The 16880-nt window shown below is 37.4% G+C and overlaps 1 protein-coding gene across 5 annotated transcripts in view; it reads left to right on the top strand.

Annotated features, from left to right (window-relative positions):
• USP33 (ubiquitin specific peptidase 33) overlaps positions 1-16874 on the top strand; it is a 29685-nt gene extending 12811 nt beyond the window's left edge. For 2 of the 5 annotated variants that reach the window (XM_027683338.1, XM_027683339.1), the window contains exons 7-21: positions 1437-1506; positions 1723-1836; positions 2530-2608; positions 4328-4748; positions 5095-5235; positions 6783-6895; positions 8226-8398; positions 8501-8604; positions 9186-9219; positions 10007-10052; positions 11386-11566; positions 12574-12700; positions 14009-14178; positions 15080-15161; positions 16155-16874. In XM_027683338.1, coding sequence (XP_027539139.1) covers positions 1437-1506; positions 1723-1836; positions 2530-2608; positions 4328-4748; positions 5095-5235; positions 6783-6895; positions 8226-8398; positions 8501-8604; positions 9186-9219; positions 10007-10052; positions 11386-11566; positions 12574-12700; positions 14009-14178; positions 15080-15161; positions 16155-16275 — 1976 coding nt within the window. In that variant the 3' untranslated portion in view covers positions 16276-16874. The remainder of the gene's footprint in view (positions 1-1436; positions 1507-1722; positions 1837-2529; positions 2609-4327; positions 4749-5094; positions 5236-6782; positions 6896-8225; positions 8399-8500; positions 8605-9185; positions 9220-10006; positions 10053-11385; positions 11567-12573; positions 12701-14008; positions 14179-15079; positions 15162-16154) is intronic. The other 3 variants (XM_027683342.1, XM_027683341.1, XM_027683340.1) reach the window with 3 other exon arrangements.
• The last annotated feature ends 6 nt before the right edge of the window (positions 16875-16880 follow it).

The raw sequence follows: 16880 nt of genomic DNA, 5'->3' as shown, positions 1-16880 counted from the left end.
AGACAGGCAGAATAACAGACAGGCAGAATAACAGACAGGCAGAATAAAACAATATCCAAGTACAATTGTATAAAAGTTCCCAGTAATAACGATGTGTCTACCTTAGGACATTTATCAAATTGAAAGGGAGAAACTTCTTTAGCCCCATTTTAACTTTGTTCTGAAAATTTCTTCTGAAATGCTTTTGGTGGAGCAAACAGCAGAATGTATCTTCATAGGAAAAGAAATCTATTTGAAAACTTTCAATATTACAGGCTGGAAAAACGCAGTGAGAATATCTTCCTGCTATTAAAAAAAATGAAATAAAATTTTGAAAAAGTTAAAATCCTGTGACTGTTCTTGTTTCCCAGTTTTAGTCAAAATGATTGTCCTTCTTGTGGCAGAAATTGGAAGGGCAGAATGCAGTTTCAGGTACAGGAAGCAGGACTATATTTCCATTCAGACAGGTGGAAGGATATTTTAAAACTCAGTTTTTAGGTTCTGTGTTGTAGAAAGTGTAAGTGACATAACCAAACTGGTTTTGAGATATAGAAAGATTTTCTTAGTAAGTTTTATTTTTCTGCCACAGTCTAATAAAACAACTGGGGTTGTTCCTGTGCTTCAAGAATTGCACAGAGCCATCAGTGTTTATTGCTGAGTGTTTCCACTCTTACTGATGTTTTGCTTAGAAATGTTACTGTTTCCTCATACAAAAGCTATTTAATTTTGAAATGGATTATTTCATTAATGTAACACTTCAGTAGCCATGAATGCATAATTCATAATCACAGAAAGAATATGTGTTAATCTTTCATGTGTGTGGTAAAAGTACATGTGGATATCAGTAAAGAAAAAGTGAACAATGAGGGTTTGAAAACGTTATGTGGGGAAGTCTAAACTGAGCAGTCTGTTTGTGAAAATAAAGGTATATAATTGGAATAGAAAAGGAGTAACGGCAGGTAATTATAATTTTGATTCTGGGGTAATCCCATCACTGAGCAGGTTTTGAATGTTTAGCATAATCTGACTATTAGCATGAACTTGGGACAGAAGAATAAAGGCTTTGAGAAGCTTTAGGTAATGTGATTACAATGGCAGCATGGCAAAAGTTTAGCTGAACATATAAATCGTGCAGTAAAGCTTAAATATTGATAAACAGATATTAAATTAAAATCTGCAGGTGTCATAAACCACTAGAAGTTAGTAAGATGAAATACAGTCTGCCTGTCTGAAGTGCTTTAGGCGACCAAAATCAAAACACTTAATTACTGCTTCTAATTAGATTAGCATTCCTTTAGGAGTCCTGTGCTGCTTTTAGTTACAATTCTGCATTATAATCAGCATCCCAAGTGTTCCATGAGTATTTTGATTATTATGTATTTTCTAGGAAGTATTTTCCTTAATATGTTGTGTGTTGGATTAACAGACTTGCTGAGTGTATTCATTCTGCTTTTCAGGTCTAACAGGATTAAAAAATATTGGAAACACTTGTTACATGAATGCAGCTTTACAAGCTCTTTCCAACTGGTATGGAAAATGATTGTAAATGCAATTTGATATTTGCTTATGTGCATTTTCTCAAGATGGAAATGTTTGGTTGCAGCCTTTAAGGATGTAGGAAATGGAATTGTTCAATTACATAAAATATTATTCTTTTTATGTTGTAATCCTGCATGAAATGGGGATTTCCTCTTGTGTTTTAACAACCTTAAAAGAATTGACTGTTTTTTTCTTTTTATTCAGCCCACCTTTGACACACTTTTTTCTTGACTGTGGAGGCTTAGCCAGGACAGATAAGAAACCAGCAATTTGTAAAAGTTACCTCAAGCTGATGACAGAACTCTGGCACAAAAGCAGGTATTGCATCATTTTGGTGATGAAATAATAATAAATGGACTCCAGAGTCATGAAGGATGCATTAATCTGTCCTGAGTTTCTCATTTTTATGTTGTGTCTGTCACAGAATTTCTCTTAAATAAGGAAGGGAAGACTAAGGGGCAGGATTCAAACATTCCTCATAACCTGTTCTTTTCCATATCTGCCAAAGAGAGGACAAATAATTGATGTAAATTTGATCAAGGAAGATCTGACAAGAAATAGATTAAAGCATTAAACCTTTAAAAGTGTTTATATCTGCCAGAAACACAACTAAAATGTTTAACTATTTTTTCCTCTCTGTGTCCTTCGTCCTGCATTAATGTTTTATCTATTTCCTTTACTTCCTTATACGGAATTTCTGTCTAAGAAAATACTTCAAAATATAAATACAAAGGTAGAGAAACAGTAATGGTGCACAGTGCCAAAAATGTGTCTGATTTGTCATCTGATTCTCTGGTAAGAAATGTGGCATAAAAGGCCTAATAAAGTTTCTGTTGGATGACAGATTTTTTAAAAATTGTGTCAGTTAATAATTCAATACCAATATTAAGTTTAGTTAAGATTAAAAACATTGGTGTTCAGTTGCAGGTAAAATTATGATCCAAATAAAGATAGAAAATTCCACTTAATTGCTTGCTTTTTAACGTTTATGTATTTAAAACTTTATTTTAGGCCTGGATCTGTTGTTCCTACTGGTTTATTTCAAGGAATTAAAACTGTTAATCCAATGTTTCGAGGCTACTCCCAACAGGTAAAACTATCTGATGTCTTTTAAATCTACCTAAGCCATTTAAAAGCTTAGGCAGAAATCTAATGCTGAAGATACCACACTTCTATATTTGTTTAAAGCATATGCAATGTCAGTTTTAGTTGATAACCTTCAAATGCAGATCATCTGAAATGGAACAATCAGCAGTTAAGTCAGGTTTTATGTTTATTTATATCAAATTCTCAAAAGGCTTCAACTTCTCAGAACAACTTCTTTTCCTTTATTTCAGGAAAATTAAAGCAATAACATCAAAACCTTTCATTTGGGGGAAATAACACTGCTGATATTTGAGCAGTCCCAGAAAACAATATAAAGGTGTTCAAAAATCACAGATTATTTTTATAGTTATCTACCAGTGATATTTTTTTAAAAAATCAAATACTTAATATTCAATTTGCATTTACTATCTTTGGGAAAAAAAACCCACCATTGTGTGTTTTGGGAACTTGTTAAATCCACGTGGATTATTGTATTGCAAAGGCATTCTTCAGTTGATCCTTCATACATTACCTTGCTGAATTCATACAGTTTGCAGCATTTCATTAAAAGCTTTTGGGGCAGATGAAAAATTTCAACCCTGTAATTAGAAAAGCTTAGTGGTGTCTTCCAGGAGTCTTGTCTTTATTAAAAGGAATTTTGCTTTTTCAGTTGCTGTGCTTCATATTTGTGGAGTGGAGGATTAGAACACGTGTTGTAATGTAGATGTAAAGTCAATGTCCAATCTTCAGGGAGAAAAAGGAATTAAATATATTATTATATATCTATATTCTTTTGTAAAAGGATTGCCAGCAAAGCAGGCATATAGGGTTTTTTTTATTACCCAGACCTCAAGTCTGAAAGTTGTAATTTTTAAGAAAAAGAATGTTTTGTGATTAGCAGTTGTGAGCTTAATAAGTAATTGCTACGATGGATGGGAATGTTGAGCAGCAAAAATGAGTATTATGAACAACCAGAATACAGAAAGGAGAACAGAAGAAAATAGAAGCAGTAGTAGTTGCCAAGAAGAGCCTATTGTTTTCTCCCATGCTTTTTGAGATATTCTCTGTTGCCCAGGACCAGGCAGCTGCCTGGATTGATGAAATTTTAAGATGTTTCCAAACACAGATTAGATTCGTGGTAACACTTGACAGCTCTTTGTAGAAACACTGGCAGTTGGGGAATCTTGTGGAGGCTTCAGAAGAAGAATTAAAATCTTGTTGACAGTGTGATGCAATTGCAAAGACAGGCTGAGCAACATCACAGAGCTCTTTAATCAGGTGCTTCATGCCCAGGGAGAACAAGGCTCTGGTTGCTTTGCTGAAGATGCTGCAGAAGATTGAAAAAGTGCTCCTTAAAATGTTGTGTTCCAAGCAAAGCTGCAGTCTGACCAGACTCTTGGTAGTTCCTGGAGTTATGTTGATCGTTCCAGGGAGCTCTGGGGGTATTTTTCCTGAATTGAAATGTTTTGGAGTGAAACTTGTATGATGAGATTACTTGTAACATGCAAGAAATGGATGCAGGAAACATGAGTGGTCTGAAAATGAAATTTGTTTTCAACATTAGACACAAGACAGAGAAATTTATGTTATTCTTCTTTAACAGCCAGCTGTAGTTTAGTTATACATTTAGTTCATTTTAATTATCTCTATCTTTTCCTGATAATTACTTTAATATCTTCCAAGTAAAATGCACTAAGATGGTAAAACTTGTTTCAAATCCCAGGATGCACAAGAATTTTTGCGTTGCCTGATGGATTTGCTTCATGAGGAACTTAAAGAGCCAGTTGTGGAACTGGAAGATGCCCAGCCCATGAGCGTTGAAGAGAGTATGGAAGAAGACAAGAGCCAGTCAGAGCTGAGCTTCCAGCCCTGTGAATCCTGTGGAAACTGTGAGAAAACAGAAAACGACACCATTTTCAAACCCGTGTTGGAGGATCCTGCAGAAACAACCATGTTAATTCAGGAGGATGAGAACAACTCAGTCACATCCAAAGACTGGCAGAGAGAAAAAATCCCGAGCAACAAGCTGAAAAGAGCAAATTCTATGGAAGACTTGGAAAAAGACACAAACACTGCTTCAGAGACCACTGAATTCTTAAATAATCAGGGAACTGTCAAAGTGCAGATCCACAGCAGGTTCTCAGGTAATGCATTGCTAAGGTGCAATTAGAGTAGTCCAATTCTTAGCCAGGATATCTGTGTAAGTGGAAGTGAGTTAGAGAATATATTAGAGGTATAGTTCAAATAGGGGAGGTGATTGTATTGTAATCAATTTACCTTCTTAGTTTATTTTTTCAGTTCAGGTGTTCTGAATTTGATTTTAATTCCCTTGAAAAGGTAGCAATTTGTACTGGGTAAGGTTTCAGATAATTCCTAAATATCCAATGACCTGACACTCTGGTTTAATAAGTCACATGATCATTGTGTCTGTTCATTCTGCAGTAATTTTTTTTGGTAGAATTTATGCAATAATGGAAATATTAATTGCAGAATACATCAATGATGTTCACATGAGTGACATGTCTGCAGCCCAAAGCCCGTCATCAGTTGAAGGGATGAACACACGCTTGTCAAACAGTCCTCCAAAATCATTCTCATCCTGCTCTTCGCTGGCACCAGTCCATAAAAAAGGTACAGGCCCTTTATTTTCTCCCATCTGGAACTGAATTATTCTGTATTACAGTTTTCATGGTGTTTCTTAGGTCTTGTGTAACAATGCAGGGGTTTTTTATGCCCTATTTCTAGTGGAAGAGAGCATTATGTAAGCTGGACATATAAGATCACTCCTTGTATTTCTGTAATATTCTGATTCTCTTGAAGCATGAGTAATATTTACCTCTGTTTTGGAAGGATGGAATAACAGTTTTAGACAATTTTCTCAATTGCACTGGTTTGGAGAGAGGAGAAACGTGTAAGAAAAGGTGGTACCCCCAGAAAGGTAATGCCTTTCAGAGAACAAGCAGTTGGTTCTTCAGCACCAGTTCAGTAAATCAGCATTTCAGTGTGTTGAAGTTTAAGGAGCTGTGTGCAGCTTAAATCAGCATTTCAGTGTGTTGAGGTTTCAGGAGCTGTGTGCAGCTTAAATCAGCATTTTAGTGTGTTTAGAGGTTTAAGGAGCTGTGTGCAGCTGTACGTGCTGGCTGCTCTACAGCTGATAATGTCCCTGCAGTGCAGACTATTTCTTCTGGCACTCCCCACAGCATGGTGTGTTTATCAGCAGCTAGAATATTTAGACCTTTACTGCCTTTAGATACCAGCCAGTGCTGCTTTGGGACACAAGGAACAATATATTATTATTTTTCCCCTTATTTGTCTAACAGATTGCTTCAAGAAAAGCTCATCTTTGAGATTGTGCTTTTAAGGCTTTGCACCAAACCCAAAACTCATGCAACTTGAATATTGTGATCCTCTTTCATTCACCAGGCTGTCCAGGATAAGTTCTGAACATATTCATGCTATCCTTTTAATGCTTTAATTTAGTGTTGAATGGCAGTGGTTTAATGGACTTAAATCACTGACATCCTTTTGTTTTGAGGTTCATTTGTTCAGCAGTTTTGACACTGCATCTGTGCTGCTGTCTCCAGTTTTGGCTTCACCATCACAGGAGGGTTTTAGACAAACTAAAGCAAATCTGTCAGCAGAGGTACTGGGTGACTGGAGCCTGTCATGCACAAGGAGAGGCTGAGAGACCTGGGTTTTTTTAATAAACTGGTGTTAAGCTGGATTCTAGAGGTACATTTAGTCTGCTCCAAACCACTGGGATTAGTGTTGGGATACAATAACCTTGTGTGTGAGCTCTTCAGCCCAACATGGTTAAAACTTCCTGGGAAGTTCTGATGGAATTAAGTGTCAGGTAGAATTTTTAACTTTCTACCTTGGGGGATTGCTGCCAAGATGAGCAGTAGCAGTAGGCTGTAGATCCCAAGACTGGCAGTTTGAGTTTTACTTACAGAGGCAAAAGTTCCTGGTGTTTGTCCCCCATAAACTGCATGAGGACCCTGCATGTATTGACTGGTACTGGCTGTGTAATTTCTAAGAAATATTTAGTAAATAGTAAACAGACCTTGGCTCATAATTTAACCCAAAATACGTGTGACTTCTAACAATACGAAGCTGAAGGAAATCAGGATCTGCTGTGCTTTGATTTGCTTCAGCATTTTATTTTTGTCATTTTCTAGTTTCAGCTGTGTCATCCCCCAAAAGGAAGAAGCGTAAGAAGTACAGGAGTGTTATCTCTGATATATTTGATGGCACCATCATCAGCTCAGTCCAGTGCTTGACTTGTGATCGGGTGAGTAAGGAGACAAAGTTCCAGCTTTCAATATATTTTTTTTTTCCCCTCAATACAAATACTTACCACTTTATGAATGCAGTCCTTCTCTGGTAACTTTATATTCTTTTGTGGCAGATCCCTCAGAACATTAGGTGGTTTCATGCTTGTTCACTCAGATTGTAGTAGTAGCTACTAGCAGCACTTAGTGCTTAGAAGAGTTTGTATTCATTGAGCTGGATATTTACTCAGAGCTGAAAAATAACATTTTGAGAATTGGCTTTTAGCAAGGATGGAGAAAGAGGCTTGCTCCCCAACTTTACTTAGGTATGATTAGTTTTTAATAATATTCTCAATATCCCAATATCCTCAATATCTGCTACTGTCATAAGCTCTCAGGTACCTTTATCACAAACAGAAGATAAGACAATAATCTAATCATACTACTGGAACAGTCTTATCAGGTAGATTGAGGCTAACAAAATTCATGTCTTCAAAAAATCCAAGTAAAGACACTTTTACAGGAGATATTAGTTGCTTTCTGAACTTGTCCTCTACTGCAAGATGTGGTGCAACACAGGAAAAGCTGATTTTTTTTTTCTGTACTGTTTGCTCAGAGAATGACTTGGAACAGCACATGTGGTTATTTAAAAGAAGTCAGTTATCTAAATAGGTCCAGTGAACCACTTAAGTTTCAAAGCAATTGTATCAAGTATTGGATATCCAAATCCTTACCTTGGGGACAACTTTCTAAGTGTAAGTTTTAAACCTAACCCTGATATAGTTGCATGCCTTTAGTGCTTCTCTTGTTTGAGATCTAAGATAGTGAGACTTCACGAAAATCTGATGAGCAAGTTCAAAAAAACAAATCAGAATTTTTGAAGTTTGCTTGGTGTTCTCCTCTGGGATTTTGTGATCACTGAATGCAGCCCAGGAGCAAGAATCCAGCCCAGCTGGGCCTGCCACAGTGAGCCCAGTTACATCAGGTCAGGATAATGCCAAAGTAAAATAGTGTGGAAACAATGCACTGAAGCTTTCTGAAGTTTATATAACAGGAGCCTGAGGCAAAAATCATGGTGCTTTGTGTGACTGGTAGGAAGACAAATAATGATGACTTAAGAGAATGTTTCGGTGAGAACAACGTGCAGGTTCATTCAAAAATGTTATTTTTTGCTTCCTCTTTTTTAGAAAATGAATTCTTATTAATCTCTTTATTTATAATTCATTTGCTACCCCGTGGAATTTTCAGTTATACAGTGACTTAGTAGCTACTGGTGAACTTTACAGAATTGAATTTAATTGCTGTTTCTCTTCAAGCTTAACTCTGTGTTTCATTTGTTTTCTTTTTTAGCTGTCTGTAACTCTGGAGACCTTTCAGGATCTGTCCTTGCCTATTCCAGGAAAGGAAGATCTTGCTAAACTCCATTCTGCAAGTCATCAGACATCTCTAGTCAAGACAGGGTCCTGTGGAGAAGCCTATGCCCCCCAGGGGTGGATAGCCTTTTTTATGGAATATTTCAAAAGGTAAATCATATTTACCTTGTTTCCTTTATCTGTCTGCTTTGAAATTCTAGTTTCTGCTCTTCTGGCAGAGCATTTGTTGGTTTTCTTTCTTCTCTGTCAATGATGTTTCAGGTTTGTTGTCTCATGTGTTCCTAGCTGGTTTTGGGGTCCAGTTGTAACCTTACAAGATTGTCTTGCTGCCTTTTTCGCCAGAGATGAGCTCAAGGGTAAGAGGTTCATTACATGAACACATTTCTTCTGGGTTTTATTTCCCTCCTATCCCAATAAGATGATTAATATCTTCTTAGCTTGATTCAATTAAGCAGAGGCCACCTGTTAGACTGTTACACAGTCATTCCTTGTTCTTTTGGGATCATTCCTTTCACAAAGGTAAGCTTCTCACTCACTTGAATGTTTGAGATAAGAAATGCCCATGAAAGCTGCTTTAGAAATGTCAAGTAAATCTGAATTTGGTTTAGTGAAATTGTATAAACTGAAGGTTCATAAAAATTTCAAGCCCCACTATATTAATATTCCTTCTCATAAGCATAATTTGGACGTAATAAATTATTTCCCTTTTAAATTACACAGCATCATCTCTTTGGATTATGCTGTGCTGCTTCCTAGTTGAAAACATAAAACCTAAGAAGCTTTCTCTGTAGTTGCTATGTCAGCTCTCTTCCAACTGTTAAATATTGAATGCAACCTAAAGATAAATTCCTTTGAAATTTTTAAATGTATGCACTTGAGGGATAACTGTTTGGATTTAGAGAATAATGGCTGAATTTCTTCTCCCTGATATTTGCAGGTGATAACATGTACAGCTGTGGAAGGTGTAAAAAGTAGGTTGGCTTTTACCTTTGTTTTAACTTTGAGGTCTTTAATGTTGCTGTCAGTCCAGAGGCATTTATTTCTGTTGCTATGTCACAGTACTGTTCATTTTTTGATATTACCCCATGTTCTGGCTGTCAAAAATTTAATAGTACTGAGGTGCAGGGGTCAGGAAGTGCTGACTTACTGTCCCACATTGCAAACCAAATGTGCCAATTCTTTTTCATGCCCTTACAATTTTAGATCTGAGTTTGTTTTGATTGATAAAAGCTTTTAGCCCTCTCTAATATTAGCAGGTTTTCACTGATATGCTGCAGGTCACTAAGGTGTGTTAAAAGTAAGTAAATAAACTATGTCTTTAAATACAAAAGAACGAAGAAATAGAAGTGGTCTGAAGACTTCTTCAAGCCCTCTATGGTACAGAAGTGTTATTCCTTCTTGTATCTGCTGTAGATAATTTCCTAAAAATAAACTTAGTAGATTTTTTTTCTCTTTGGCTGAATAATCAGCTCTCATGGAACTTAAAGTTCCTTCCTTTATGCAAAGAAAAACTGTTAGCTACTTGGGACTTGATTATCTGTGTTTGCTGCTTTGAATTTTTCAGCAGTACAGATTGTCTTGTCCTCTAAAGCCTCACTGTTTGTATCATCTTGGCTGCTCCATGTCTAGTCTATATTCCAGAAATATTTTGGGTTTACTGATGTAACATTCAGCTTAGACTTTTCCTGATCTAGCACAATAAACTAAAAAGTTTTCAGAACTAAGTATTGGTTGTTTTGTTTTGTTTTCTTTGCTTAGGTTAAGAAATGGAGTGAAATTCTGCAAAGTGCAAAAATTTCCTGAGGTACAGTTACAATATGCACTTTAAAGCACTTTTGCTGCATGATTAGGAATGTGCTAAGACTAATGAGTTGTGTGCAGTAAATTGTGTTTATAATGCTGATGAAAGCCTATCTTCACATTGGCATTTGTTTAAGAATGTGAGCAATATTTGATTATTCACTCTGTAAGAAAATGAATCTTGTAAATGACAAGTAGAGTTATAGGAAGGGGATTTTTCCTATGTTGTTACTGTCAGCTTTCAGACAGTAACAACATTTATATTATTATATATACTACTGTTCATACTGTAGGTCATAGAATTAGACACCACAGCCAGACTGGAAGTCTTTTCTAGAAGTAACACTTGTAACTTTACATTTTAAAAGTAATCCAGTCTTAGACTTCAAAGTTATGAGTTGATGGCTGCAATAATCAGGAAGAATCCATGTCCCTCATGACAGGATTGTGCAATATGTGCACTGAAGAAGAGAAAAGGTACGTTGTCCACTGCTGCATCACATTGACAGGGAGCTGAACATGAGCCAGAGTGTGCCCAGGTGGCCAAGAAGGCCAATGGATCCTGCCCTGGCTCAGGAACAGTGTGGCAGCAGGAGCAGGGAAGGGATTCTGCCCCTGGACTCAGCACTGCTGAGGCCACCCCTGGAGTGCTGTGTCCAGTTCTGGGCCCTCAGCTCAGGAAGGACATTGAGGGGCTGGAGCAGGTCCAGAGGAGAGCAACGAGGCTGGGGAAGGGACTGGAGCACAAGTGCTGTGAGGAGAGGCTGAGGGAGCTGGGGCTGTTCAGCCTGGAGAAGAGGAGGCTCAGGGGAGACCTCCTCACTCTCTGCAACTCCCTGACAGGAGGGGGGAGCCAGCTGGGGGTCAGGCTCTGCTCCCAGGAAGCAGCAGTAGGACAAGAGGGCTCAGGGTCTTCAGCTGTGCCAGGGGAGGTTTAGGTTGGATATAAGGAAGAATTTCTTTCCAGAGAGGGTGATCAGCCATTGGAATGGGCTGCCCAGGGAAGTGGTGGATTCTCTGTCCCTGGAGGTTTTTAAGAGACTGGATGTGGCATCAGTGCCATGGGCTGGGAACCACAGCGGGGTTGGAGCAAGAGTTGGACTGGATGATCTTGGAGGGCTTTTCCAACCCAACTGATTCTGCGATTCTATGATCAGTGTTAGTGGACACAACTGATTACCAGCAAAAATCATCTGTGGAACACAAGAACTTATGTTGCTTCAGGTCATTGGGAAAAGTATTCTTTGGATGATAAAAGGAAAAGATGGCCTGCCCAGTTCAGTTAATATCAAATACCGTGTATAGTTCTTGACTGAATCTGTCAATCCTTCTTACAGATCTTGTGCATTCACCTCAAAAGATTTAGACATGAACTTATGTTTTCCACAAAAATTGGGACCCACGTGTCCTTTCCCTTGGAAGGCCTCGATCTTCAGCCTTTCCTTGCGAAGGACAGTCCAGCTCAAATTGTGACTTACGATCTCCTGTCTGTCATCTGCCACCATGGGACTGCCAGCAGTGAGTATGGGCTGGATTGCTTTGTCTTTGCAGTTAAAACTCACATCAGCACTTCCCTTTAAGGGTGGTTCCATATCCTGGAGGGTAAATAGATAATATACCTTACTTACACTTTATGTGCATTATTTATTTGGAAAGGTTTTACAAACCATCACAGAGAGGTCAGTAATTTTTTAAAAAGTTGGATGATCACTGCCCTTTAACCCCAAAACAGGCAGGAACTGCTATTTGTGGGTAGTGATACAAGTAGCTGAATAAACATATCATTGCTCTGTGTCAAGGTCATATCTGCCAAGATGCTTTTAATATTTATAAGATTTGGAAAATAGGAGAAAGAGAGGTTTTAAGCCAGTAACTTCATACATTATTATAGAAGTTACCCCCTCATATTTCTCAAACTTGAGGTATCCATTGTTTGAATGAATTTTTTTTCTTTCTTTTTCTGGCTGCCTTTCTAACATCCATTTAGTGCTTGCTAAATGGTGCTTCACATAATGAGTTTAGCACATACTTGATTATTTACCTACTGGCAGCTAAATATGTATTTAAAAATAGTAATAATTTAAAATATATGATAAATAATCTTCAAAACACAGTGAATTATGGTGGTGATATCACGTAGCTGTTCCACATCTGTGCTCTTTTATAATAGAAAGCATACAAAGATTTGCAAAGAGTTCATTGTGGGAACTGATTTGGGTTAATTGTTCAGTCTTACTCTGAATATCAGGACTGCATTAGACAACAAGCTGCTTGAAGAGTTCCAGAACATGCTGAAAGCAGTGGTGTTCAACTCACCACTGATAGAAATACAGAAAAAAAAGCTGATGTTGAGTTTGAAAGAAGTTGAAATCCAAATTGTGTCTGCTAATGATTCTGTGTTTCTCCCATTTAAAACTTGACTTTTTGGTTGGTTTTTTTTTAGGACTTACTTCCTTTTCATGTATTGCAGGGTAAAATGGGCAGCTCTAGACCCTTTTTAATAACTCTTGCTTCTCCCACTCTAGGTGGACATTACATAGCTTACTGTCGCAACAACTTAAATAACCTGTGGTATGAATTTGATGACCAGAGTGTCACAGAAGTGTCAGAATCCACAGTGCAAAATGCAGAAGCCTATGTTCTCTTCTACAGGTAAGAAATTTAAAGTATGATCATACCTCTCTAAGTCAGGTATGGAACTAACTTTTTAAGGAATTAGCTGCTCCACAAGAATTATTATGGAATAATTTGACCAACCAGAAATGCCTGTGCTGGAGAGAAACTTAATCCTTTATGAAAATTAAACCTGCACAAATAAAGCACAGTGAGATAAATGGAAAGAGAACTTCAAGCAACAATTAGAACTTGCCACCAGTTACCTTGTTTTCCGTTAGAGGAAGGGAATTCTGCTCAAGGGGAGGTTTTGCACACAGAAGGTTTTTAACTGTTAGAGCTCCAAATGGAATTGTGCAAAGTCTTTAACAGATTGGGATGTGGAACAACAGAGTTTTTACTGTGTTGGAATTTAATTTCAGGGAATTTATAATCTAGTCTGTTCTTGAAAATTGATAGGTGAGAAGTCACGTTATTATCATCATCTTCAGTTTAAGGGATTTCATTTTCAGACTTTTAAGGGTTTTGTTAAATAAATTGGATCTGACTTTGAACAGGTAATGTATTTTAAATGGTGTCATGGGTTTACTCTGGCCCAATTTTTAAAACCCACACAAAATTGCTAAAAGGTGAGAGGTTTCATGACAGGCAAAAGAGACTCGACATGAGGATTAATATTAACATTTATTGCTAACAGAATAGAAACTAAAGAGTAACGAAATACACAGTATTAAACACACCTTTTGATCAGAGCATTTGTTTTTTTCCTACTGTTTTAATCTTGGTTTGCTGTACGGTAAATAGCCTTGTCACTAGAGGCATTTTTTTACCTGAAGCTTTTCTGTTAGTATTGGACTCAACTTTAACGCCATAAATTAACTGAGGTGGCTCAGTTTTCGTGTGATGCTGAGTCAAGTTTGAGTTCAGAGTTTTGGAGGATGGAATGGAAGGTTCAGACCTGCTTTTGGAGAAGAGAGATTCTCTACAGTCTAAAACAGGAGAGCAGAGTTACTTCCACTTGTACAGCAGCAACAGTTTCAGTGAGAAAAGCAGGGGGACACAGGAAAAGGAGGGGAATTAGCTGATCTAATTCCTGTTTAACCTTAACCTCTGAGGGTAAGTGAGGAACATCTGCCCAAGGAGTGCAGCTGGCAAAGCTTTGTCTCAAAAGCAGCGTGGAGGAAATGGGCAGGTGGGCACAGCCCTTCTCCTGTGCTCCTGTTTGTAAACTTCAAACTATAGACATGGCCCAGGGAATTGACTTAAAGGCAGTTTTCCTTTCAAAAGTAAATTACCTGCACTGCACAAGGAGATGTATCTGTTTAATGATTTGTGTTTTGGTGACAGGAAGAGCAGTGAAGAAGCCCAGAGGGAGAGGAGGAGGATCTCGAGTCTGCTGAACATGATGGAACCGAGTCTGCTGCAGTTCTACGTTTCCAGGCAGTGGTTAAACAAATTCAAGACTTTTGCAGAGCCAGGACCAATTTCAAATAATGACTTTCTCTGTATGCATGGAGGTGAGGCTGTCACTGAGAATCATTAAAAAGCAATTTGTCAACTGCTAGCTGTAAACAGGGTGTACACTTCTTTTATTTAAAGGAATTTGACTATGTTAAGTTCATATTATAACTTCTTAGGTAAATTATAACTTCTAAGTAAATTATTTGTCTTATTTTAGTAGCTGACTAATTGGAAATTATACTGTGTGAAGTTAGCCTATTTTTTTTCTTTTCTCTGCACGTTTGATTCTGTTTTTAAACTTCATTCTTGAAGAGGATCAGCTTGGCAATATCTGCTTGCCTCCTAAACAAGTGTATTCCCATTTTTAAAAATCCTGTCACTACATCATCCTCCTCAATGCTTTCAGCTGCCAATTTAAATATTTTTCTCAGCTCTGTGCTAGAAGTAACGAGAAGGTTTGAAAGTTGTAGAATAAGAAATTGGTCTGATGCAGAGTATCCAGTGCCTAGCAGTGTGAAAATTGAGTAGTAATGCTGTATATTTGGTATAGGAGCATAAGAATTTTACTTTGTGCTAAATGTTAATAAAAATTAATTACACTAAGCAAAATACTTGAATTTTGAATAGACATTTTGTTGATGTGTTTACATGCACAAACAAAATATTGAATCACTAACATTTGAACTGTATACCTTAAGCTTTTTGAAATCTTGTCTAAGATGGATTCTAGCTCTTTAATTTTTACTATCCATGTAGTTTGCTCCTGCTTTTTATAAACTTTTCAGCTTCATAAAAGACTAAAATTTAGAGTGGTCTTTATAAATACAGTAATAGATTATACTGGGATAAAACTTGTGATTTCTCTGAATTCATTGAATGGTCTCCTCACCCCCACTAAAAATCCACAGGTCTTTTTGGTTGTTTGATTTTTCTTATTTGTTTTTGTTCCTTCTGCAGGTGTTCCTCCACACAAAGCTAACTTCATAGAGGACCTGGTTGTAATGCTACCTCAGAATATATGGGATAATCTGTACAGCAGGTAAGTTTGGAACCATAATTGGAAAAAAACTCCAGTGCTGCGGTGTGAGAGCAAATAAATGTTCCAAGCAGCAACATCAGACCTCAGAATTAGTGGCTGAGGAAAGAAAAACCACTCCAGGCACAAAGCTGAGTGAAGGGCTTGCAAACAGCCAATTTATGTAATTTTCCTGTGCAAAGCAGTGCTAAAAAGCTGCACAGAGTGGTGTGTCATTGGGGCAGCACTTCAATATTAAACCAATAAACACGTATGGTATGTACAAAATAACCAAAGTAGGTCAGCAAAAGTCCCCTTTGCAAGAGGTGTTTTGAAAGAGCTCTCTGTGGCAGCTTCCTGTTCTCTTCTTGGCCTGAGACAGCTTTTCTTTTCTGTTGGCTTTGAACCCACGGCCTCAGCTGCCAGTGCTGCTTCCAAATAACTTATATCTGAGTGTTCTGGAGAACCACTCCATGCTTTTTAATGTTGGGCAGGTTTAAGTGCTTATAAAGGGGGAATTCTGACAAGCTGTGGATCCTTTTGGAGTAACAAAAAGCTGCAGAGGAGCTTTGCTGATGACCTAAAAGACTCTGCATTGCACTTGCATTAAATATTTTTAGCTGTTAATTTCTTGCTACCTAAACACTACATCTAAAGGGTTGGGTTTTTAAATTTTGTATTGATGTTTTAAAGTTTTAAAGAAAACCAATGCTATTTGCAGCTTATTTCCACTTTTCCTCTATATAGTGAATTTTTCTTCAATTATCTAAATTCTGCACACAAAAGTATTTGTTGTTTCTGAAGGAAAATGTTTTTGAACTTCTCATTGATCTCCCTTGTCTGTGAATATCTTTAAGAAGATGTCAAACCTAAGTCATGTGATAGAAAAGTCCCAGAGATTGTGGGGTGCTCCAGATCTTGAGAGTAATCTGTTAGGTAGAAAAGAGGTGTGACTTGTTATGGCTAAACATGGTATTTTTCACAGGATTAATGTTGTTTTTTTTACTTTTACTGCAGATATGGAGGAGGCCCAGCTGTTAACCATCTGTATGTTTGTCATACCTGCCAAATAGAGTCTGAAAGAATTGAAAAAAGGAGGAAGAATGAATTGGAAATGTTTATTCGGGTAAAAAAGTAAACACTTCTCCATTCTGCTCTTTGACATCACCCAACATTGATGACTTGACCCAGGGCATTGCCAGAACTGCACAGGAGATTCCCATAACAAATGGGCTTTATTAAATATCTGTACACCTGTACACAATCCCTTCTTTCCTGATGGCAGCAGTAATGTTCTTGTGATATCCCAGAGAACTGTTTATATGGAAATCCACTTTTAATGTGTTTCTTACATTGCTTTTTTACAGTGTGGAAACAGTGCAGCCACGTGAGCAGCTGTTCTTTATACACTGCCAGTGGTCTGTTCTATGCAATCTGATAAGGCTTAAGTACAATAATACTGTGCCAACACAAATGTAATCATAACCTTTAGTTCTAATTTTAAAAAAGCCATTGGGCACATAAACCTAAGTAGTTCAGTGTGAAGTAAATATGGATCTGTAAAATTACTGTCAAGGAGCTACTGTATTTTCCATGAGTTAGATGATTATGTGCTTGAGTCTGAGTGGTAAAATAACCAGTGGTAGGGATTTATTCTTAACCCAAAAATGTGCTCTGAAGTTTTCAGTGAAAATAAGTGCAGAGATATTGGAGTCCCATTTCTGATATCTTAATTCATGAGGG

The sequence above is a fragment of the Neopelma chrysocephalum genome, unplaced genomic scaffold (genome assembly GCF_003984885.1).
Source record: "Neopelma chrysocephalum unplaced genomic scaffold, ASM398488v2 Primary Assembly neopelma1_64, whole genome shotgun sequence".
Classification (NCBI taxonomy): domain Eukaryota; kingdom Metazoa; phylum Chordata; class Aves; order Passeriformes; family Pipridae; genus Neopelma; species Neopelma chrysocephalum.
Note: the sequence above shows the minus strand (reverse complement) of the source record. Positions and strands in the feature narration are given on the sequence as shown.